This window comes from Lynx rufus, unplaced genomic scaffold, assembly GCF_022079265.1.
Source record: "Lynx rufus isolate CCGP_SWC_20201006 ecotype Redwood Valley unplaced genomic scaffold, mLynRuf1.p SCAF_3, whole genome shotgun sequence".
In the NCBI taxonomy this organism is placed as follows: domain Eukaryota; kingdom Metazoa; phylum Chordata; class Mammalia; order Carnivora; family Felidae; genus Lynx; species Lynx rufus.
This window is the reverse complement of record NW_025814845.1, coordinates 65,325,054-65,350,311: the sequence shown is the minus strand read 5'-3', so window position 1 is coordinate 65,350,311 and position 25,258 is coordinate 65,325,054. Positions and strand designations below refer to the sequence as shown.

Here is a 25,258-nt window from a genome sequence, read left to right as displayed (position 1 = left end):
GAAGTCGGTAAGGTTTTCAATGCGCCTGCGCAGCACCTTTTCGTTCAACCCTTCACAGGCACAAGTCTGGGACACCTATGATTGGACAAGGAGAAGGCGGGCCCCACTGCTCGGGCCTCCGCTTCCGGTTTGAGTGCCCCCCCCCCCCCCCCTGCCTCCGGGCAATTGATTTGCGATATTACCCTAAGGTGGATGGAGAGGCGAGCGCGGTTTCCCGTCAGTTGCTACCCTCGCCCAGTGCTCCACTCCCTCTTCCACGGGGGTTTGGCTGCTGGGTCACGCGGGACGAAGTTCGGGCAGGGTCCTCGGCCCCTGCCATGAATGAAGGTGGTTCCCGCATCCGCCGGCGGGTTGCTGTCCGCAAAAGGAACCGGCCTAGCCTAGAGAGCATTTTTGCCTCCCCCACCGCCGCCGATCTCCAGCCAGGCGATGAGGAGGAGGAGGACGAGGAGGAGATGATGGCTGGAAGTCGGCGGAAGAAAACCGCGGAGGTGCAGCCCGTCGAGGTACAACCGCCTCAGCTCTCAAATTCCCCAGGGTCCTGGTCTCATTGTCCACTTTTGGAGCGGTGATGTAAACCCAGGTCTCCTAGCGTGCATGCCCACTGAAAGAACCCTGGGAGACCAGCTGTAGAAGTGATGGAATTTGAAACTTCAAAATTTCGGCAGTTCCCTTCTTAGATGCAAACAATTGACCAATTATCTACTAGCCTTCATTTGCTTACTTCGTCTTTGTTATCGCTGTTAGTCCTCACTTGTGAGGTATTATTGCTTTGCTATCCTCATTTTTTTATAGGTATGAAAGTCATACTTCCAGCAAATAAGTGGCATGACTGAGATGCAAATCTAGATTTCCAGGTTACTGCTGTTCCTACTGTGCTAATAGAATCTGCCATTTATTGCACACTCATTATGTGCGGGGTATTTTGTTAAGCTTAAGCTATTTGCATTATCTTGATTTTGCAACATTAATCAGGCCCTGAGAAGTTAAGAAACACTTATTTTTCTTAATGTTTATTTATTTTTTTGAGAGAACATGAGCAGGGGAGGGGCAGAGAGAGAGTGGGACACAGGATCTGAAGTGAGTTCTTTGCTGACAGCAGGGAGCCTGATGCGGGGGATTGGGGAGTCAAACCCACAAACCCCTGAGCTGAGCGGAAGTCAGACACTCAACTGACTGAGACAGTCAGGCGCCCAAGAAACTGGGTTTCTGACTTCAGGTCATGCTTTTTTTTTTTTTTTTTTTTTGACATTTATTCATTTTTGAAAGACAGAGAGTGAGTGGGGGAGGGGCAGAGAGAGAGAGAGAGAGAGAGAGAGAGAATCTGAAGAAGGCTCCAGCTCTGGGCTGTCAGCACAGAGCTCCACACGGGGCTCGAACTCACTGACGATGAGATCATGACCTGAGCTAAAGTCAGTAGCTTAACCGACTGAGCCACCCAGGTGCCCCTTCCGCTCTTGCTTTCTTAATCACTTCACTGTACTGCTACCTCTAAATTTACATCTCCTCTGTTTAGTAGATCATCCCAAGTCCGTATGCAGACCCTCCCTTTCAATTCCAAATTCCTAGGAACAGAATTTCCTTGGAATGTCGAGTGGTACAAGCATGGTTCTGTTACAAGCTGATCTTAGATTGGAGTATGGGAGGGGAAAAGATAGTGCAGTTATCAGAAACTTCTAGTGAGATGACATTTCAAGGGATGTCGGTTGGTCTTGCTACCTTTTTAGGATTACCTTTAAGGATTTAGCACTGACTAAATCAGGATCCCTGTATCACCATACACTAGGAGTGCAGTTTAGGCAAATCACTTACACACTCTGGGCTTCCATTTCTTCATCTGTAAAATGGAGACGATAATATCCATTTCATAGGGTGATTTACATTAAGGTCTATGATCCATATAATTATACCTTGGTATAGCCTGAGACTGAAACTTTTATTTATAGTGAAGCTAGAATTGACCATATATCTTTTCATTTTCTTTCCAGAATAATGACAGTGAAGAGGACATGTTTGGTGACTATGATAGCTTTGCTGAAAACTCTTTTTTAGCTCACGTTGATGACCTGGAACAATATATGCAGCTTCCTGAACATAGGAAACATGCCTCAGACCTTGCCACTGACGATCTTTGTTCAGAAAGCGACAAACACAACAAACTCAGCATTACTACCATAGACAACTTTACTGAATTAAAAATGGATGAGCACACAAAGAACCAGAGTAGGCAGGAAGATGTCTGTATTGAACCTGAACCTGATCTTTTGTATGATATACCTTCCTCCCAGGTTTTATACTTTGAAAATTTGCATAATTCTTCAAATGATTTGGGCGATCAGTCTACCAAAGAGAGGGATTGCCACTCCTCCTCCCACAAGACTGTGAATGAGGAATTACCCCAGAATAGCATAGAACAACACCAGCAAACTGATGATTCCTCTTCTAAAGTCAGAACTAGCTCAGAGGAGAATAGAAGAAAAAGCCTTAAAGAACATCTAAAAAGTGCCATGACTGGAAATGCCAAGGCCCAAACACCAATATTTTCTAGGACTAAACAACTCAAAGAGACTCTCCTATCTGAGGAGATTAATGTTGCCAAGAAAACAATTGAGTCATCATCAGATGACCTTGGTCCTTTTTATTCATTACCCAGCAAAGTGAGAGACCTTTATGTTCAGTTCAAGGGAATTGGAAAATTATATGGTAATGCTTTTTGCTGAAATGAAAAAACGTTTACCATAATTACCATAATACTTGTGCAAATCAATAGAAAGCAGATGCTCCCATGGTCACATATCTCATCTTAAGATGAATCAAAATATCAGTTCTCTCAAGCCTTCCATTCCTATCCTGCTGCTACTGAACCTCTTCCCTTCATGGTCACACTTCTCAAATCTGTTATCTTTGCTGTCTTCCTTTCCTCACCTCACAATTCTCAGCCCACTCCAACCCTGGGTTCTGTGCTCTCACTTGAGATATGACTAGGGTGTCTAAATCCAATACTTTTAGTTCTTTCTAACTTCTTAGTAGCTTACCAGACACAATTAACCAGACCCTTGAAACACGGACTTCTTGACTTCTTGACATTCCACTCCTGTTTTTATCTCTGATCGTCTAGTTGCTTCTCAGTTTTCTTAGCTGGTGTTTCCTTGGCTGGCTCTGTCTTCTCTACCAAAACTTGAAATTCCTTTTACAACTCATGTCTTGAGTGACAGCATCAATATTAGTAATACCACTGATTAAAACTAAACATCTCTGAAGACAGCTGAAGTTAAGAGTTAAGTGCAAAGAGATAGTATTAATAACAATAAATGTTGTAATGTTTTTCAAAAATCCTGGGTCTTTGCATATATTTCAGATATGTGCCATTTTAGACAAAGAAGGGACAGTTGCTGCCATCCTCAAAAGATGAGCCTATCAACCCATCACTTCATAAGTGTTTCTGAAACTCCTGTGTTAGTACCTTACGAACCATATGAAAACACGGTTCTCATCTCAGGGAGAAGACAATCAGGTGGAGAAAGGCCACAAAGTCTAATGTAAAACTAAAAGAGTCTAATTCTAAATTGTGAGGTTTGCAGTTAAAGAGCTAAAGGTGTGTATTGCCCTTGAAGCAGGCGTTCACTTTCTTCCCTCTGCTTTTCTCCTAGCTCCTTGTTCTTTGTTTAATCCGCATCTTCTGCCAGAGCGAGTTCTCTGAGGACAGGGCTATCTCTGACTCCTCTTTTTCTTAATTAACTACCGCTGTGCCTGGTAGGCTCCGGTTGGTTCTCAACTGCTGGGGCTTGTCAGCCTAGTTGTGAATTCTGATCCTGTCACTTAAACACAAGTTTTGCACTCTGAGCCTTAGTTCCTGGTCTATTAAAAAGTAAGTAACAATCGTGGTTGTTTTGCAAGCTATGTTCTGCGTCAAGGACATGCGAAATGAGACTTGGGTAATGACTGTCAATCGTTATGTTGGTATTCTAAGTAAGAACTTGAGTAAATAACAAGTTTTTAAAGCTCTTTTTGCTAATCAATCTGGTTCGATGACATGACCAATTTAAAGCATAAATATGTGTGTCACTTCTCATTGGGCTAAAGTAGTGGTTTTGAAAGTGTAATTGTTGGACAGCAGCAGCAGCAGCACCTGGAAACTCATTGAAATAAGTATTCTCAAGCTCCACTCTAGACCTACTGAATCAACCTCTGGGGGTGTGACCTGGCAATTGGCTTTAACAAGCCCTCCAGTGGATCCTGGTGTGCCAAAAGTTTGAGAACCACTGAGCTTGAGAACCTCAACCTTACACTGTTATTATTTTTTTGCCTTTTTATCATAGAATTGCATGCTTAATGGGTTTTCCATAAATGTTGAGAACTAAGTTAATCATTTTTTAATGGGTGAAGATAAGTGATATTGCTAAGTATTTGTTATTTTGGTCATTTTATACTTTAAAAAAATCTGAGTTGGATGAAAAGCGGATATGGTCAAGTTGTATTTTTGCACAGATACCTACAGTTTCATATATAATGGGTAATACCAGCCTGAAATATTTTTAATATGTAAGTATTAAATATTAAACATAAGTATTTAAGTATTTTTGAAATATTTTTATTCTTAAATGTTTATTTATTTTTGAGGGGGAGAAGGGAGGGAGGAAGGGGAGAAGGGAGGGATAGAGAGGAAAAGGGAGACACAATCCCAAGCAGGCTCCATGCTGTTGGCACAGACATGGGGCTTGAACTCATGAACCGTGAGATCATGACCTGACCCAAAATCAAGAGTCAGACACTTAACTGACTGAGCCACCCAGGTCCCCCTTTTGAAATATTTGTAAAGTGAAAAGAAGTCATTTGCAAATATTTGGGAATCACCAAAATGTAAGAAATTAGTCATTTGGCTGTTATTCAGATGTAACTTTTTAAAGCTTTGCAATATATCCTATTAGTAGTCACCTTTTTTTATTTAACTTTTTTTGGAAAATGTAATACATTCAAGTACACCTTTTCTATGTATATATTATTTTCTAATAATCTGTACATAATTGGTTAGTTACAGTCTAACACACATTTATAATCTTTCATTATATATTGAGCATGTATAAATCAGTCTACCACCTGCTTTCAGGCTGTAAAGAATATCATATGATTGCAATAATTTATCCAACCTTTACCCTTTGATGGCTCTTTGTTTTATATAAGTAATGCTATGATGAACATCTTGCACATAATCTTGTTTTTATTTCTATAGGTGTAGAGACCTAGAAGCAATACTACTAGACCAAAGACAGTGTGTAGGGTTGTTGTTGTTGTTGTTTTTTAATTAATTTATTTATTTTGGAGAGGGGAGGGACAGAGAGAGGGAGAGAGAGTATCCCAAGAAGGCTCTATACTATCAGCACAGAGCCTGATGCAGGGCTTGATCCTACGAACCGTGAGATCATGACCTGAGCCAAAATCAAGAGTTGGACACTTGACTGAGCCCCCCAGGCACCCCTAAAAAGATTATAGTATTTTATGCTCTCATCAGCCACACATAAGAATGTCTCCTTGTCCCCAGTCAGCTCCAGAATTTCTATATGTGGGGCTATTTGTTTTTAGTAGTTACTTGTATTTTATTTTGCCAACCGAGTAGGTAACAGTTGAGCATCTTTTCACGTATTTATTAGCCATTCATATTTCTTCCTGCTGTGAAATGTCTTATCATATCCTTTGCCCATTTTCCTAGTGATAAAGTACTGATGCACGTTTTGAAGACTTTTGATGGTCCACATTGTCAGATTATCCTTGAGAGTAGTTACTCTAGTTTTCAAAACTCTAGTTTTGTTTTGGATCTGATTTGGTCCTTTTAGTGAATTCCACCTTGCTACATTGTGGAATTCCTAGATGTGCGGGTTAAGAATCCTAGTCCTGTGGTTTCAATATTCTTACAGCTCAAAATGGTATTCAGGCCAGAGTTCAGCTCCCCATAATAGCCAGTTGAATAGTCTTTCTAACCATGTATAAAACATCATGGGTTTTTTTTCCCCCTCCGTCCCCTGTTTCTCTCTAGGATGTTGTGTGGGTAGATGAGAAAGGGAAGCTTACACAATCTCCTTGCAGAGCATAAGAGCGAAGCATTAGAATTCACACAGATCTTTGTACTGTCCTTTAGCTCCTCTGATGGCTCAGGTGATACCCGAGATCACTACCTGCTCTGTTAGAATCTTACACCTAAGTGTGCAGCTGGTGAATAGGTGGCCTAGTCACCCACTTCTTTGCCCAGGCCTGAATTAGAATTAGACTCTCATTGGCTTGCCCATCAAGGACTAGGGATGTTTGACATTTAACAAGTATGTATAATTATACTTATTATTATGAGGAGATTGATACACAGAATGGAATTTGGTTTTTCCTTCCGAGAAAACTTTCTTAAGACTGAATTGTAGAAGGGGAAAGGAATGCTTTCTTTTTTTTTTTAATTCTGTAGAATGGCAACATACTTGCCTAACACTGAATTCTGTGCAAGAAAGAAAAAACTTAATATATTCCTTGCCAACGAGTGGTGGAAAAACCCTTGTGGCTGAGATTTTAATGCTGCAAGAACTGCTTTGCCGGCGGAGAGATGTTCTAATGATCCTACCATATGTGGCAATTGTCCAAGAAAAGGTGCGATTTTTTTTTAACAAGCAGTATTTGTTAACATTTTCATACTAAGATAGAAAAGGTACCATAAATGTAACAACTATTTTTTTTAAGTTTATTTATTTATTTTTGAGAGAGAGAGAGAGAGAGAGGGAGAGGGAGAGGGAGAACAGACAGGTGAGGGGCAGAGAGAGAGAGAAAGAGGGAGACACAGAATCCTAAGCAGGCTCCAGGCTCCAAGCTGTCAGCACAGAGCCCAATGCAGGGCTTGAACTCACAAACCATGAGATCATGGCCTGAGCTGAAGTTGGACACTTAACCAACTGAGCCACCCAGGCATTCCTGTAACAACTTTTTTTTTTTAATTTTTTTTTTTAACGTTTTATTTATTTTTGAGACAGAGAGAGACAGAGCATGAACGGGGGAGGGGCGGACAGAGGGGGAGACACAGAATCGGAAGCAGGCCCCAGGCTCTGAGCCATCAGCCCAGAGCCTGACGCGGGGCTCGAACTCACGGACCGCGAGATCGTGACCTGAGCTGAAGTCGGACGCTCAACCGACTGAGCCACCCAGGCGCCCCATAAACTTTTTATTGACTAAGAAGAGGTACTTCTATTAATGATGGAGAATTAATATTTTTGGGATGTGCAAAGCAGTATGTAGAACCTACCAAAAGTCTTTTCTAATACTAATTGCCTCTTAAAAGAATTTTTTTTTTTTTTCTAAACTGGTGAATTAAATTCCATTTTAAAAATTCCGTTGAGGGGCTCCTGGGTGGCTCAGTCGGTTAAGCGAATGACTTCAGCTCAGGTCATGATCTCACAGTTTGTGGGTTCGATCCCCACATCGGGCTCTGTACTGACAGCTCAGAACCTGGAGCCTGCTTTGGATTCTGTGTCTCCCTCTCTCTCTGCCCCTCCCCATCTTGTGCTCTGTCTCTGTCTCTCAAAAATAAATAAATATTGGGGCGCCTGGGTGGCGCAGTCGGTTAAGCGTCCGACTTCAGCCAGGTCACGATCTCGCGGTCCATGAATTCGAGCCCCAAGTCAGGCTCTGGGCTGATGGCTCAGAGCCTGAAGCCTGTTTCCGATTCTGTGTCTCCCTCTCTCTCTGCCCCTCCCCCGTTCATGCTCTGTCTCTCTCTGTCCCAAAAATAAATAAACGTTGAAAAAAAAAATATTTAAAAAAAATAAATAAATATTTAAAAAAATGTTTTTTACGTTATGTTGTTTACGTTATGTTTTTTACGCTATTTAGCCTGCCTCTTCAAGCAGAAAGTAATTGATTATTTTATCAAAATAAGTGACTTATGCTGATTTTTTTTTACATCAAGAGGAAACATTTGAAATTTATTTTCACATTGATTATGTAATGTAAAAGTTGCATTCATTTTGCAAAGAGCCATACGTGAATTATGACATTTCTTAGATATATGTGTCTTATCTGTGACTTTGTTCTCATTCATTGGTATTATGTACTATTTTAGATTTTTAAAAAATAGACATGAGCTCTTAATAGTTGAGTTAATTATCTAATTTTTTGCTTATTTTAACTGATATTCTAGATTTCAGGTTTGTCAAGTTTTGGTATAGAACTGGGTTTCTTTGTTGAAGAATATGCTGGAAGCAAAGGAAAGTTTCCCCCAATTAAAAGAAGGGAAAAAAAATCTCTCTATATTGCCACTATTGAAAAAGGACATAGTCTGGTGAACTCCTTGATTGAAACTGGAAGGATTGGCAGTCTGGGTCTGGTTGTTGTAGATGAGGTTAGTAACTGCTTTTATAGTTTATCATTTTATTAATAATTGTTGAATAATTATATTTTATTACTAATTAATTAATATCAACATGTATTATTATGTGGGTCCACTTAGTACCTCTATGAGGATAAGTAATTTATTTTAATATGTAGACAATACAGATGAATACATTTCATGCTTAGTAATCTTAAATTCGGTTTTATGTTAAGTGTTTTTTGAAGAGTGAATATATGTGTATGTGTATATTCAATTTTATAATGATGCCTATCAATTTCCAGGTGTGTCAGGATGTTGCCCCCAAGCCTCGTTAACATAAAATATCAGTGGTACAATGCATGTGTACTCTAATTGCTATATCCAAAATGCTTAAGAATTCTAAAGCAAAGATTACTTGATTTCATATAAATACATGCGTGTTCTATGTAGGCGTATGCAAATTTACTTTTCTCCCGTTTTTTTTTAAATCTCAAAGTTACACATGATTGGTGAAGGAAGCCGTGGGGCTATACTGGAAATGACCCTAGCAAAAGTCCTCTACACTAGCAGTAAGTATTTTTTCAAATATAATTGATTTATACTCAGGAAGCCTGTGAAAGACTTGTGTCATTAGTTAGATTATTTAACAGAATAAGATACTCAAGCATTCTGCATTAGCTTTTTACTTCTTTCCTTTTTTTTAAGTTTTTCATTGTGCATTAGTTTTACTTCTTTCTTTTTTCTAAATCTACTTATTTTGAGAGAAAGAGAGAGAGAGAGAGAGAATGAGAATGAGTGGGGGAGGGGCAGAGAGACAGGGAGAGAGAGAATCCCAAGCAGGCTTCGCTCTGTCAGCAGGCCCAACGCAGGCCAGAACCCACGAACCGTGATATCATGACCTGAGTCGAAATCAAGAGTCAGATGCTCAACCAACTAAGCCACCCAGGTGCCCCTTAGATTTTTTTACTTCTAAAGTAAACTTATAAACTTTTGTTGGAGGAAATGGTATATGAGTAGAGCTGTGAATATGAAGGAAATTAACGTTTGAGGACATCTTGTTCCACTTACTAGTTGTGTGTACTTAGTCGTGTGACTCAACCTACTTCTTCATCTGTAAAATGGGGATAATGGTTCCACCCTGATGGGATCGTTGTGAAGATTATATGAGTTAACCAGGTAAAGCATTCAACAATTACCTAGCACATAGCACTCGGTAAACGTTTGTTGTTGCCACCACCATCAGTATCCTCATCATCAGACCAGTGAATGTAAGTAGTCACTTTAAGGAGCTATTTGCAACATCAAATAGTCTTTCAATGTATATGAAATATTTATTCTAAATGTCTTCTTTCCTATTCATAGATGTGCTGTTGCAATGACTTATTAAATTATATATTGCAAGAGCTAATATATGGAAAAGTGATTAATTATAAAGGTCAAATATTAAGAATTATTTTACAATTTTTGATAGCAATATTATTTAGGCAGGTTGCAGCACTTTATAATCATTCGTTAAAAACAATTACTGAGTTCCTACTTTGTGCCAGACACTATTTTAAGTGCTAAGGCTCTAGCAGTGAATAACACAGAGTCCCAGCCTTCACTGAACCTGTTTTAGTGAAAGTGAGCAGTCAACGGATAAAGAAGAAAACATATGGTGTATCAGATGGTGACAAATTCCATGGAAAAATATAAAGCAGAGGAAGAGAGACAAATCGTCACCTGCTTGTCAACTCCAGTGCATACTGACTGTCCTTGTCTTATTTTTCTTCAGCATTTGGTTGTTTATCATTCCTTTTTCTTCTAGGTGCTGAAACATTCTCTCTTGATTTCCCTACTGTCTGTCTGTATAGGGGGTCATGTGTTACCACACGGCTGAGGACAGACTCTGGAGCTGGAATAAAATCCTGACTCACTTTTAACAACATGTGGCCTTGAGCAAGTTATATTAACTGTGCCTCTGTTTCCTTAGGCACCAAAAATAGTTGATAATGGGATGGGCGAAATAAGTGAAGGTACAAACTTTACAGTTATAAACAAGTCATGAGGTTGAAAAGTACAGCATAGGGAAGATAGTCCATGATAATGACAGATGGTAGCTACACTTATCATGGTGAACATTGTATAATGTACTGAATTGTCGATCACTGTGTTATACACCTGAGACTAATATAACATTGTATGTCAGCTATATTTCAATGATAAAAAAATTTTTAAAAATGGGTGATAGTCATAAAACCTGCCTGATGGAGTTGCTTTCCTATGGCAAGAAGCCATTTTATACTGCCCAGGACATGCAGCCACATGAGTGTCACTCCACCTTTATTTAAAAAAAAAAAAAAAAAAAATTGTCAACCTGATAGCAAGATCCCATAAAGGGCTTTATATGACAAGAGTTCAGGACCTACTCAGCCCCACATCCTACACTGTTCATCTGCCTGTAGCCATACCTGTGGACCATGTCATAACTCTTCCTAACAATGGTCCAGATAGTCAGCAACAAGCATATTTATACTCATTATTGTTGTTTAGAAGTCTTGATAAAGATCTGACTTTTTGACAAGTGTGAGATTCTGTAAAATTCCAAATAGTAGCTGTCAAGATACCTGAAAGTTTTCAGTCTTTGCCAGAATAATACTCTGGTAATATCTTTGTATTTTTCTTACTTCTTTCCCTCCCTCCTTTCCCAGGTCACTCAGGAAGAATACAGAACTCAAAGAGGTTGCTAAGGGCACGTGGGTGGCTCAGTCAGTTAAGCATCTGACTCTTGACTTTGGCTCCGGTCATGATCTCTTGGTTCATGAGTTCAAGCTTCACATCGGGGTCTGCCGTGACAGTGCAGAACCTTCTTGGGATTCTGTCTCCCTCTCTCTCTGGCCCCTCCCCAGCACACACTCTCTCTCTCTCTCTCTCTCTCAAAGTAAATAAAAATAAACTTTAAAAAAAGAATAAAATTTTTAAAAGGTTGCTGAAATTACTATTTTGATACACTAAATAACACATTTTCCTCAATCCTTTGGATTTTTTTTTAGAAACAACTCAGATTATTGGCATGAGTGCAACACTGAACAATGTTGAAGACCTTCAAGAATTCCTTCAAGCAGAATATTACACCAGCCAGTTTAGACCAGTATGTACCTAAGGTTTGCACTGTATGGATTTGTTTTATATCATCTTACTCAGAAAGAAAAGTAGCTGGGGCGCCTGGGTGGCTCAGTCAGTTAAGCATATGACTTTGGCTCACATGATCTCACAATTTGTGAGTTCGAGCCCCACTTTGGGTGAGCTGGATCCACACTCTCTCTCCTTCTCTCTCTCTCCCTCTCTCTCTCCCTCTCTCTCTCCATCTCTCCTCTCTTTGCACCTCATGGGATTCTCTCTGTCTCTCTCTCTGCCCCTCCCTCACTCATGCATGTGTGTGTGCCCTCCTCTCTCACAGAAATCAATCAATCAATCAATCAATCATTTAAAAAAAGAAAAGTAGCTAACATACCATATAAAAAATACCATAGAGTAGGTATACCATAGAAGGGGTATAATTCCAGTCACCATAGCTACATGCTAATAAGAGTTTGTGTATAAAGAACATAAACTCCATGGGGTCAGGATCTTAGCTTGGGTCACTTGCGTATCTGTAGCACCTCAACAATACTTGGCTTATGGGCCTTCAATGAATATTTATTGAATGAAATTTTCCTGATACATTCTATTTTTCTACTTCTTCTTAAAAATTTTTTCATTTGGTCAGAATTTAGTCATTCATATTTTGAGTCATTGGCATATAAAAGCATTTAACTTAAAAGTTAAAATATTTTCATATATTTATGCATTGGTAGTTACAGTGCTTTTTTAATAAGCTAAGACTTCATGTGGATTTAAATTTAAACTCCCTAATAACGGTATTCCCAAAATACTTAAAAAAGTAAATATATTTCTTAATTATCTGAAAGTAGCTTATAGTGAACATCTGCTCTGTCTGCAGTACCCATGTGCATATTCAGTGTCTAAATAGCTTTTCAGAAAATAGTTATTGAGAATCGCCAAGTTTAATTTTAAAATTTGATGTTTTTACATTTGCATCAAAGAGGAGAATTTTCGAGACACTTGGCTGACCTTAATAGTCAAATTAGGCACTCTTCTTTTAAAAATGCAATGAACTGTATTCATAAACATCTTTTGTCTACAAATACTTAAATTAAAGAGAATATGGTGGTATGTAGAATTAAAACTGATGACTGATGAGACAGAAAATTTTAGATCTTGAGGAATAACACAAATAACTCCTTAATAAAAGAGTGTGAACATTGACTTATTTATACTTCTTGTGACAAATAACAGAAGTGTCTGGTTTCCTTTTAGTGGCTATTCAATTCAGAAGTATTTCTTTAAGGGTATTAATCCCTATTTTGATTGAAAGGGAAAAGAGACTCAAAGAAATGGTAAAGAAAAAACTTTTAAATTGAAGCATGTTTTGCATACCTTAGAAAAGTGACAGTTTTTCTGTAGCTGTCCTTTTTTACAACATACTTCACAAAATTTTAAACTTGGAAAGAGGAATTTATATGTGGTATTAATTGCAAATGTCTTTTTAATGCAAGGTTGAATTAAAAGAATATTTGAAAATAAATGATGCGATATATGAGGTTGACAGCAAAGCTGAGAATGGCATGACTTTTTCACGTCTACTGAATTATAAGGTAACATTTTAATATCCCTTGAATACGAGGTTCCCAAACTTTGTGCCTAGGTGCCCTGGGGCACCACTTAAGATTCACATGGGTGCCGTAGGATAGTTTAGATTTTTGAGAGAAACAGTGGATGCTTGACATCTGTTGGACACCATACAAACTACCACTTTGAGGTAGTTTCCAGTTTTAACATTAGATCACACTGTATTCCTTTCTATGATATTATATCTTAGTGAAGTTTTTTTTTGTTTGTTTTTTGTAGTTACTGTAAACAAATACTGTGTGACAATCAACGTGGGACAGAAAAAAGAGTAGCCAGGTCCAATCTGATTCTAAGATTTGGAAGACTATGGGGTGCTCAGTTGTGTGTACATCCTGTTCGTTAGCTATTATGGTTAAAAATGAAATAACAGTATCTTTTTCACTCAACTGATGTGTATTATTTATTCAAATGGCTACGAAATTGTGAGGAAATACGTACTTCAGTTGTTTGCACCTAAATACCTAATAAACAAAACTGTTAGGTATTTCTTTTGGCCCTGGGGCTCCATGAACCAAGAAAATCTGGAGACCTCTCCCTTAAATGTTTATTCATTCAGTAACAAGCACAAAACAAGAAGAAACTTTTGTGGGCTATGTAGTTCAGATATTGTATATAAAATGTTAATGTCTACTATGTTAATGTTTTGTGACTTATGTAAAGTATATTAAAAAGAGAAGAAAGGGATTTTACAATAGTTTAGAATTCCATAAAGGTATATTCTAAATCTGTATCTTAGTTTTTAATAAAGTTGAAGGAAGTGAGATTTTAAATAATTTTATATTTTTCTCTATGTTGACTTCCTTATGTCTACTTGATGAATACATTTTTTATTTCTGAAAATATATCCTGTAATGTGATTGAATCTGTGTTTTTGAAAACTGTTAGTGAAAGGCATATCTTATCTATATGGTCCTTTGATCATTATTAGGCTCAATCTGTGTTTCTCTCTGTGGACTTTTTGTTTTGCTCCAGTGGAGCTGAACATGCAGTGGGGTTATTAAAACATTTACTATTTTCATTTCTGTAATTTAAAACTAAATAGGCCTAACAAAGCCCTAATAACCTAAAAGTGGGACTTAACGTTTTAAAATTTAATCTGGGTCTCTTTTCTTTTAAAGGATCAGATTTATTAAATGAGAACTTCAAAATTAAGGATGGTTTACTTACCTTTCAAAGCACACTGGTAAAATGACAGGTTTTCATGGTTGCTAACTACCTTGTTCCTGCATCTTGTTGTACAGTATTCTGATACTCTGAAAAAGATGGATCCTGATCATTTGGTAGCATTGGTGACAGAAGTTATTCCCAATTATTCCTGCTTAGTTTTTTGTCCCACTAAGAAGAACTGTGAAAACGTAGCAGAAATGATATGCAAATTTTTAAGCAAGTATGTTAATCTTTAAAAAATATTCTGTTTTATTTTATCATGATTTACATGCTATATATTCTGTTTATTCAACAAGCACTGGTTATTTCTTGTAGAACATCATAACTACAGTCGATTTTAAAGGTCCTAACCTTGAAGAAAGTTTAACTGTGAGATTCATATATGTGAAATAGGCAAAGAAGAATTCTAAGGTTACATGGAAGAGAATGCTGACTGATATAATGGTTTTAGGTCAATGATTCTCAACCTTGACTGCAAATGCATCCTCTCAAGGGCTTTTAAAAATCTCAGTGCCCAGGTTACATCCCAGAAAATCAGAATCTCTGCAGGTGGGGCCCAGGTATCAGGATTTTGTAAAATTTTCCAGGCAGGTTCAACCTGCAGCAAATTCACCCACTGGCTATGGTAGTCAGAGGCCCAGGCACTAATCACTGTGGATATGAATCATATCTTCAACTTAACCTTCTCTTTAATTAAATACTGTTGCCTTAGTTTTCTTAGTAAACTTTACACTAAAGTAAATAAATTTGAATTTGAATTGAATTTCTTAAGTAATTAAGAAATTTATTAGCTTGTAACTTTATAGTATTTTAATATTGGCTCTTTTATACTCATAGCAATGGGTATAAAGTGACTTTAAGTATGAACAATTCAGTTTTTTTCTGTATCTTTGTCCCATGTGTAGTTTTATCGTATTTTTCAGACTTCTTTTTTGCCCCTTAGCCAGTGCTGTATCACCATTCATAGATAGTTATGGATTCTAATTCAGCCCTCACCTCCCTATCCAGTCCTACTGTCATGGATTGGTCTAATATAGTTAATTTACTGACCAGCACAATGATGTAGATGTTTAGGATAAAGTCAAGGAGTTTCCCATTTTGGTAACTAATAGTCTGCCTTTACAATGATGATGTTGATTATAAAAACCTAAAGAAATTAAATTATCATTGAGGTAGTCTCAGTAAATCATTTGTTTTCATAGAATAAGGGAATATAGCACCAGCTAAGCGATATGGAAATTTATTAGAGACTGACATTTCCTGGGAGACATGAGACTTACTAATTTTACCCTTGATTTATTTTGCTTTTGGTGATAATAGGTTTTTTGGGACATAAATGTTGGTGTTTAACACTGAAGTACTTAAAAATTTGGTTTTCTAGAATCCTTAGTTAATGAATTATAGTAGATACTTGATACTTTCTAAAAGAGATAGGACTTAACATCGTCTGAAAGAAAATTTCCTCTAAAATATATTTTGCATATTACTTGCTGCATTCATAAGCTGAATGTTCTGAGTATAGTTCAGTACCCCTTTTTGTGGCTCTTGATTAAGAAATGGTGAATCATGTTTTGAGCATACTTTCTTTATTCTGTAATTTATATGTAGATAAAGTAAATCTAGAGCTAAATGGGTTCTAAATGAGTATCTTTAAAACATGATTTCTTGAGGGGTGTCTGGATGGCTCAGTCCATTAAGCGTGTGACTTCAGCTCAGGTTATGATCTTACAGTTCGTGAGTTCGAGCCCTGCATCGGGCTCTGTGCTGACTGACCTCTGCCTCTCTCTCTCTCTGCTCCTCCCCAGCTTGCAACCTCCCTCTCTCAAACATAAATAAACATTGAAAAAAAAAAAACTTTTTAAATGTGATTTCTTGAGAGTCCTGTGATATCCACTTGTATCTTAATTATGTGCCTCCTTATCATAAATGTCATGGGAAACTGGTGTAATGAAATCCCCTGGGCAGTAGAATCTGGCTCTATGTCTGTTTAAAATAATAGGTACTCTTAGATGCAGAGACATTGTGGGATATTATTGAAGCTTCTAAAATGCTAGTGTTTAGACCATTGGTGTTTTACATAAGTACATATGATTTGATAACAAATATGTTTCCATCTTCACAGAAGCAAATGACTTAAAATTTCTTTAAAAAGCCAATAAAAATGTATGTTCTAATGAAAAAACTAATTGTAACATCTACAGCAAGTGTCTTAACCTGCCTTCATAGGCAATACAGGAATGAACTTCAGCAAGTCCATGAACTTATAAGCAAAGTGATATGTTTGATGTTTATTTTATGGTTTTTTTCCTTAGTCTTAATCATATTTTCATAGGACTCTGTGATATACAAAAAGATTGAGAGTGGCTCATAATTGATGAACTCAGAATCAGAATTCTAAGAACATCTTATGTACTTCTATTAAGGAAAGCAATATCATTTTTAATAAAGAACTTTTACAGGCATCTACTAAAGTTAAAGCAGTAGGCACTTTGTTCCCGTAAGATCAAGGGTTCATATTTCTAACAGATCGTTTTTCCTAGGGAGTATCTGAAACACAGGGAGGAAGAAAAACATGAGGTGATTAAAAACTTGAAGAATGTCAGCAGTGGCAACTTGTGTCCTGTTTTAAAGCGCACCATCCCTTTTGGGGTTGCTTATCACCATAGTGGTTTAACAAGTGATGAAAGGAAACTCTTGGAAGAGGCCTATTCCACAGGAGTTCTGTGCCTTTTTACCTGCACATCCACCCTCGCAGCAGGCGTTAATCTACCAGCTCGAAGGTAAGACACACGGAAACTATTGGCCGGGCTTGAAACTTTTTAATTCTTAGCTTGCCAGGAGTTCTGTTGTTTTGTTCTTTCTCGGTAGTGGGTGAGAATTTATCAAATTGTTTTTCCTCATTTGCTGAGTTAATTGTGTGGTTTATTTCCTTTATTTTGATGAAAAATAACTTTAGTAGATTTCCTGGTATTAGAATTCCTTTCTTTGGTGCTCTCCCTATCTGGTTTTGACATCAAGGTTTATTTTTTTAGTTGTAAACAATTGGCAAGCTTCCTACCATTTTTATGATCTGAAAGAGTGTATTTAACATAGGGATTTCATTGACAGCTTAGAGAACTCATCCATAAAGACTTCTGAGTCTAGTATCTTTTTAGAGTAAGTCTTTGATTATCTTTTCAGTTACTACCAAAGCTATAGGCCTGTATAATTGATTTATGATCTTTATAATTTGTGACTTTAAACTTTGTGACATTTTTTCAAATACATGTATTTTCTGTTGGGTATGCAGTTTTGGACATCTCCATGAGACCACAGTTAATCTTGTTACCAGCTCCTCTGTTTTCTATTTGTGATTCTTTGATCGGTGGATTTCAGAGAGCTGTGTTAGTCTCCCACTGTTATTACAGAGTTGCCAATTTCTCCTTTTTGCATTGCTAGAAGTTTTTACTTTGTATTTCAAAACTGTTGAAGTATACAAAGATTTACTTCAAATATCTTATTGTTGAATCATACCTTTTATCAATATAATAGGTCCTTGTTTTTCTCATTGAGTGATTTTACTTTGAACACTAGGACTACATTTTCTTTGCCGAGTTTATCTTTTTCCATTCTTTTATTTTCAACCTCTGTCACTGATTAAATTTTCCTTTTTTCAGATAATTGGAGAATTAAAAAGGAAATTATATATCCTATTTCTCTTATTCCAGTTGTTACTCTTAAAATTTTAAGTTATAATCAAACATGCTTTTCTGCCATTTTAGATTTAATCAAGAACTTTGTCCTCTCCTGAACATAACAAGTCTTAGCATTTGTATATTCTCCTATACTGCCTCATGTATGTTGCAGCTTCCTAAAGTTTTAGTTTCAGATTTTTAATTTTCTTTCATCTTATAGTCCATAATTATTTAAACTATCCTATTAATTATACTTGTTTTTTGTTTACCACTACCTCATATCTCACATATTCCTTCTGTGGTTTACTTTTAATTTTGCCATCATTGAGTAGTTATTTTTTTTTAAGTTTATTTATTTTGAGTGAGAGAGAGAGTTCAGGGGAGGGGCAGAGAGAGAGGGAGATAGAGAATCCCAAGCAGGCTCCACGCTGTCAGTGCTGGGCCCAAAGTGGGGCTCAATCTCACTACCATGATTTTATGACCTGAGCTGAAATCAAGAGCCTGATGCTTAACCTGCTGAGCCACCTAGGTGCCCTGAGTAATATTTTTTTTTAATGTTTATTTATTTTTGGGAGAGAGAGAGAGAGAGAAAGAGAGAGCACATCCACATGCACACACGTGAGTTAGGGAGGAGCAGAGAGATAGGGAAACAGAATCCAAAGCAAGCTCCAAACTCTGAGCTGTCAGCACACTGCCTGATGCAGGGGCTCAAACTCATGAACCACGAGATTGTGACCTGAGCTGAAGTCGGATGCTTAACTGACTGAGTCACCCAGGCACCTCCTGAGTAATTTTTTTTTTCTTTCTTTCTTTCTTTCTTTCTTTCTTTCTTTCTTTCTTTCTTTTTTGTCTTTTACTTTCATTCTTTTATTTTTCCTTACAGGCAGACTTCTTATCTTCTTTGTTTTTTAATTTTATTTTTTAAATTTACATCCAAATTAGTTACCATATAGTGCAACCATGATTTCAGGAGTAGATTCCCTAATGCCCCTCACCCATGTAGCCAATCGCCCGTCCCACAACCCCTCCAGTAACCCTCTGTTTGTTCTCCATACTTGATAGTCTCTTATGTTTTGTCCCCCTCTATGTTTTTATATTATTTTTGCTTCCCTTCCCTTATGTTCATCTGCCCTGTGTCTTAAAGTCCTCATATGAGTGAAGTCATATGATATTTGTCTTTCTCTGACTGCTGAGCAATTATTTTTTAAATGCTAGATTGGGGGGTAGAAATTTTTGAGTCTTTTTATAGCTGAAGGTGTTTTTATTTTAGCTTCACACTTAAACATCTTGCTAGGAAAAGAATTCTAGTTTCAATTTTTTCCCTTTGGGGACTTTGTAGTATTGTTCCATGTCTTTTAGGAGCCACTGTTGCCCATTTTTGTTTTTGCATAGGTTTGTTTTTTCCTCTCCAGAAACTTAGATTTTTCTCTGTTACCTTAAAATTTCATCTTAGTGTATAATTATAATTACAGCTATTATACTCCCTCCCCTGTGTCATAACAGCTTTACATGCATTGACTTAATAGAGCTTCATGACAACTCTGTGAAGAAGGTTATATTTTATTGTCCACATTTTATAGAACAGAAAACTGAGACACTGAACAATTAAATAATGTACCCAACTTCATGCCAACAAATGAGTTTCAAAAACCAAGGTTTGAAACCCTGGAGATTTAATTCTTAATCCCAACCATCCCAGTTTAGCTACTTTTTATTCATAGGTCTTAGCACTTGGGAAAATGCTTTCAATCTAAATTTTATGCCTTTTATGCCTCCGGCACCTGGTGGCTCAGTCATTAAGCATCTGACTTTGACTCAGGTCATGATCTCACAGTTGGTGAGTTCGAGTCCCACATCAGGTGAGCTCATGCCCTGCTTTGGGTGAGCATGCGTGCTGCATCAGGTGAGCACGAGCCCCACTTCAAATTAAAAAAAAAAAAAAAGAAAAACAGAAACAGGAGCCCCGGGTGAGCCCCGCTTCTCTCTCTCTCTCTTTCTCTCTCTCTTTCTCTCTGCCTCTCATGGGATTCTCTCTCTCTCTGCCCCTGACTCACTTGCACCCTCTCCTCCCTTCCCCCCAAAAAAGTTTTATGCCTTCATCTTATTTTTTGTTTGGCTTTTTCTTTTTTTTCCATTATCTCTGTTCTCTGTTTTTGTAACTTCCTTGGACAGGGTTGAAGCCTGGTAGATTGGGCTTTCAAATCTCTCAAGTTTTCTTACACAGTTTTCAGTCTATATGAGCTATGTGATTTCTTCAACTTTACTTCTATGTGACAAGATCAGTTTTTTATTGTATTCCATTAACTGTGTTCATTCATTATTCAGTCCATCTTTGAATTTTTTAATGAATTTAAAATTGTTTCTTAATTTCCAAGAACTATCTTCTCTTATTGCTCTTCATTTGTAATAGTCTGTTCTCATATTGTGAATATAATAGCCTCTAGAATTTTCTGTGAATACTGATCAGAATTTTTAAGAATTCTTTCTGTTCCCTGTTTCTGCATATTCTTGTGTTTCTTTTATGTCCTTAGTTTTCTTCAAGTGTTTATAATCTTGGCTGTCCATAGAGATTTACAAATAAAAGAGTAGGTTGGTTAGTAGATAAATGACAGGTTTCCTCTCACTTTTGAGCAGGAAAACTAGCTACAGACTTTTATATACATGAGCAGGATTGAAAGTACCATGTTTGTACATCAAAAACGGTTGAAACTTGTAATTTTATATAGTTGACAGTAATATAAATATATACATACATACATAAGCAGGCATATGTTCATAGTGCATGGTCAGATTTTTCATTTATGAAGTATAGAATCAAAAATCTTTGGAGACTGTTGTTCTAGTGACGATCATAAGCTTTGTAGCTAGGCCAACATGTTCAGACCATAGTTCTGGTAATTACTAGTTTTGTGGGTTGAGGTAATCCACTTAGCTTGTCTGTGCTTCAGTTAGCCCCTTTGTAAAAAAATAAGATAAAATAAAATAATAAAGAATATTATTACCAAGAATTTTGTAAGAATTACTGATAATGTATATAAAGAATCTAGGACGTCACAGGTTCTTGGTAAATAGTAGTCATTATTATTTTGAGTTAACATGTTAAAATAGTTATTATTTTGAGTTAACATGTCATTAAATTTAATACCAGATAAATAATACAGAATTTAAAAGATAGGTGCTATTATCATAGATGGAGTATCACTTTTAATTAATATTATCAATTCCATAGAGTTATTTTAAGAGCTCCCTATGTTGCCAAGGAGTTTTTAAAGAGGAACCAATATAAACAGATGATTGGCCGAGCTGGCCGTGCTGGGATAGATTCTATTGGGGAGAGTATCCTTATACTGCAAGAAAAAGACAAGCAACAGGTAATAATCAATCCAGTTGGTGGTTAATCATTTTGTCTCATTTTGGTCTTTGGTTGTAGCTCTTTTATGATATATATCATCCTTTAAAAATTTATTAATTTTATTAATATTTATAATATTAAATATTATATAAAATAGTAATATATTATAAAATATTAAAATTTATTAATATTTATTTAAATAGTGTTTCTCCTCTATGATTAAGAACTAGAACAAGTAGTTTGAATACTTTTGTATTTCAGGCAAGCAAGAAAAAGTATTTTCCCTATTTATCTTTCTTCCATTTTCATGAAAACACCTGCTAAATTCTTATTTGTTTGTTTTTATGTCTTTAAATTCCCCCTGCTTCTACAAGATCTATGCAAAATAGAAAATTTTATATAGAACACTTTATTTTTTTATAATAACACAAAACATAATATTGCTTTAACTTTTGTAGGTATTGGAGTTAATAAGCAGACCATTGGAAAACTGTTATAGCCATCTTGTTCAAGAATTCACTAAGGGAATCCAAACTTTGTTTCTCTCTTTAATTGGTTTGAAGGTATTTTTCAATATTTTTAAATCTTATTACTGTTATGTGAGATAATAGAGATTTAAAAGTTATGAGAACTGTAAAGTAGAAAAAAATGCTAACCTCTAATCTAATGTGGAAAAGAACAGCCTGACATGCTAAATCTGAATCTAGATTTATATCTGCATTTTTAATGCTTTGAGTTGTATGAAATATGAAAAATCAACAAATCATAACTGGGCATCATTACAAGTGAGAGACTTTTTGGAGACTCTGGGGATTATAAGAAGCTGTAAAGACATGGGTCCTGATGTGGGGTAATCCATCATCTCTACCTTTGTGAGGAATAAGGTTCACCTGTTGTCCTGTGATCATTCTAGGATATTATAAACATTTGTGAGATCAGTATAGCCTTTATCAGACAACAAATTTAAAAAGAAAAGGCACACTAGGAAAACACTCCTTTTCTTAGAGATTAGCTCTCTTTTAGGGTTACTCTTGAGTTAAAATTCTTTTTTAGGGTTAAAATTCTTTTTCAGAATAGTGAAAGGTTATAAGGAAGAAAAGAAATCAGTGCTAGGTAGTGAAGGAGATAGAAGTTGTCAGGGCACCTAGGCGGCTCAGTTGGCTAAGCATCCAACTCTTAATTTTAGCTCAGATCATGATCTCACAGTCCTGAGATTGAGCCCCACAAGCCCCACAAACCCCACATCAAGCTCCACATTGACCATGGAGCCTGCTTAAGACTTTCTCCCTTTCTCCTCTCCCTCTCTCTGCTCCTCCCCTGCTCGCATGCTCTCTCTCTCTCTCAAAAAAAAGAAGAAGTTGTAGAAGTTGTAGATAAGCAGAGGGAAAGAATAAGCTATTCCAGGTACTTAACATAGAATGAATGATGAGAAAGCTAAAGATGATGTGGGGTATCAGTCAACAGACTAGATTCTGTAGCTCTAGAGAAGGCCTACAGATCCTGAAGAAGTGCAGGTTGGGTGGGAAAAGTTGGGCCAGATTGTGTGCTATAAATTGGGGAAGATAGGAGAGCATGCTTAAATAGTAGCCTAAAGAGTTGTGACACGTATCAGTGGAGCATTAGTAAAGTGTGGTGGTTGAGAGCAAGAGCTCTGATATCACACATACCTGTGTCCCAGTCCCAACTCTGTCTCTTACTACCCTGGGTAAGGTATTAGCTCTCTCGTAAACCTCGCTCAGTTGCCTTATCTGTAAAATGGGGATAATAGCATGCAGAAGTATTGCAAGACTTGTTTAAAAGTAATTGTAGTAATCCATGTATAATGTAATAAATCCTTACAATAGGGAGGTTGCTAAGGAATTAGTAAAGGAGGAAGAGATCATAAAGACCATCAAGTCTTATTCCATTTATATATTAGATAAGGTAACAGACTCAGAAAACTGGTGAGTAGTCTAAGATCATTCAGTGAATTATGGTTTAGATGGGACTATAATTTAGTTTCCTGCCATGCTGGCCTGTACTCTTTCCAGTGTACCATTGTGTGTGTGTGTGTGTGTGTGTGTGTGTGTGTGTGTGTGAAATATTTCTCAAGTGCATGGGAAATATTTCACCAATGTAGACCATATTCTGAGATCATAGACAAGTCTCAATACATTTAAAAGGATTGAAATCCAATATAGTATTGTGTCTAATGAAAGCAATTATAGTATACCAGCAATAATAGAAGGATAACAGGGAATTTCCTAAATATTTGGAGATTAAATAGCACACTTGACCAGTGGTCAAAGTAGAAATTCCGAGGGAAATTAGAAAATATTTACGATGGAATGAAAATGGAAACAGATATACCAAAATTAGTGGCATGAAGCCAAAGAAGTGCTGAAAAGGACATTTATAACTTTAGATGCTTATTAGAATATAAGAAAAATCTAAATTCAGGGTCTAAGTTTTACTTTAGGAACGTGGGGGGGAAAAAGCCCAAGTAGAAAGAAGGAAATAATTAGTAAAAGCAAAAATGAAATAAAAAATAGACAAACTGGAGAATAAAAATAATGAAAACACAAGCTAGCTCTCTGAAACGATCAGTAAGATTATTGACTGATTTGATAACAGAGGGAAAAGAGAGAACACATAAATTACCAATATCAGTAATGAAAGGAGGGTCATCACTAAAGATCCTAGAGATATTAAAAGGATAGTAATGAATAATCCTGAAATAATTGTATCCTTGAATGCTGAAAAATGAGTTCAATTATTTAAATGAAATGGGAAAATTCTTGGAAGACACAATTTTTGAAATTGACTGAAGTAGCAGCAGAAAGTCTAAATAGTCCTATATCTATTAAAGAAATTGAATTTACAACTTAAAACTTACCACAAAGAAAATTCCAGGCTCAACTGACTTCACTGGTAAACTCTATCAAACATTTAAGGAAGAAATAATACCAATCATACACATATTCTTCCAGAAAGTAGAGGAAGAGGGAACACTGCTCATCTCATCTTTTGAGATCAGCATTATCCTGATACCAAAACCAGACAAAGATATTACAAGAAGAGAAAACTACATATCTATAGTAAAAATAGATAATAAAAATCCTTATCAAAGTATTAGTAATACAGCAACACAATCAGAGTTTATTCCAGTATTGCAAAGTTGGTTTAACATTCAAAATTCAATGTTATTATTTACTTGACAGAATTCAACACCCACTTATGATAAAAACTCAGCAAATTAGAAGAGAACATCATCAACTCAATAAAAGGTGTTTATTTAAAAACAGAACAACAGGGGCGCCTGGGTGGCGCAGTCGGTTAAGCGTCCGACTTCAGCCAGGTCACGATCTCGCGGTCCGTGAGTTCGAGCCCCGCGTCGGGCTCTGGGCTGATGGCTCGGAGCCTGGAGCCTGTTTCGGATTCTGTGTCTCCCTCTCTCTCTGCCCCTCCCCCGTTCATGCTCTGTCTCTCTCTGTCCCAAAAATAAATAAACGTTGAAAAAAAAATTAAAAAAAAAAAATAAAAACAGAACAACAACAACAACAAAAAACCACTGCTGGTAACATCACACTTAATGGTGAAAGACTACATGTTTTTCCCTCTAAGATCAGAAAAGAAAAAAAAGGTCTACTTTCACACTGCTTTTCAGGATATATCAGAAATCATAGCCAGTACAAGACAGAAGAAAAACAAGGGTACATAGATTAGAAAGCAAGAAGTAAAACTGTCTTATTTGCTGATCATAGGTTCAAGAAAAACCCAAAGGAATGTACAAAAAAAGCTAGAGTGTAATCAGCAGTGTCATAGGATACAAAGTCAGTGTACAAAACTCAATCGTATCTGTATACTCACTACAAATAATTGGAAAAACAACTCCATTTACAATAGCATCCAAAACATGCAACACTTAGGGATAAATTTAACTACTGTGTGTGAGTCCTATATACTCAAAACTGTAAAACTGCTGAGAGAAATTAAAGACCTAAGTAAATAGAGAGA

The 25,258-nt window shown here is 36.8% G+C and overlaps 1 protein-coding gene across 6 annotated transcripts in view; it reads left to right on the top strand.

Annotated features, from left to right (window-relative positions):
• Positions 1-5: 5 nt before the first annotated feature.
• The window catches only part of HELQ (helicase, POLQ like), a 42,205-nt gene continuing 16,952 nt past the window's right edge, over positions 6-25,258 (top strand). For 3 of the 6 annotated variants that reach the window (XR_006964234.1, XR_006964235.1, XM_047090500.1), the window contains exons 1-11: positions 6-506; positions 1,989-2,703; positions 6,449-6,627; positions 8,168-8,368; positions 8,835-8,907; positions 11,371-11,468; positions 12,937-13,035; positions 14,311-14,456; positions 16,777-17,016; positions 21,140-21,281; positions 21,721-21,825. Coding sequence is in view for 4 of the 6 variants with exons in the window: in XM_047090500.1 (XP_046946456.1) it covers positions 78-506; positions 1,989-2,703; positions 6,449-6,627; positions 8,168-8,368; positions 8,835-8,907; positions 11,371-11,468; positions 12,937-13,035; positions 14,311-14,456; positions 16,777-17,016; positions 21,140-21,281; positions 21,721-21,825 (2,427 nt within the window). In the remaining 2 variants the exon portion in view is untranslated. Of the gene's footprint in view, positions 507-1,988; positions 2,704-2,725; positions 3,596-6,448; positions 6,628-8,167; positions 8,369-8,834; positions 8,908-11,370; positions 11,482-12,936; positions 13,036-14,310; positions 14,457-16,776; positions 17,017-21,139; positions 21,282-21,720; positions 21,826-25,258 lie in introns of those variants that run through there. The other 3 variants (XM_047090501.1, XM_047090502.1, XM_047090503.1) reach the window with 3 other exon arrangements.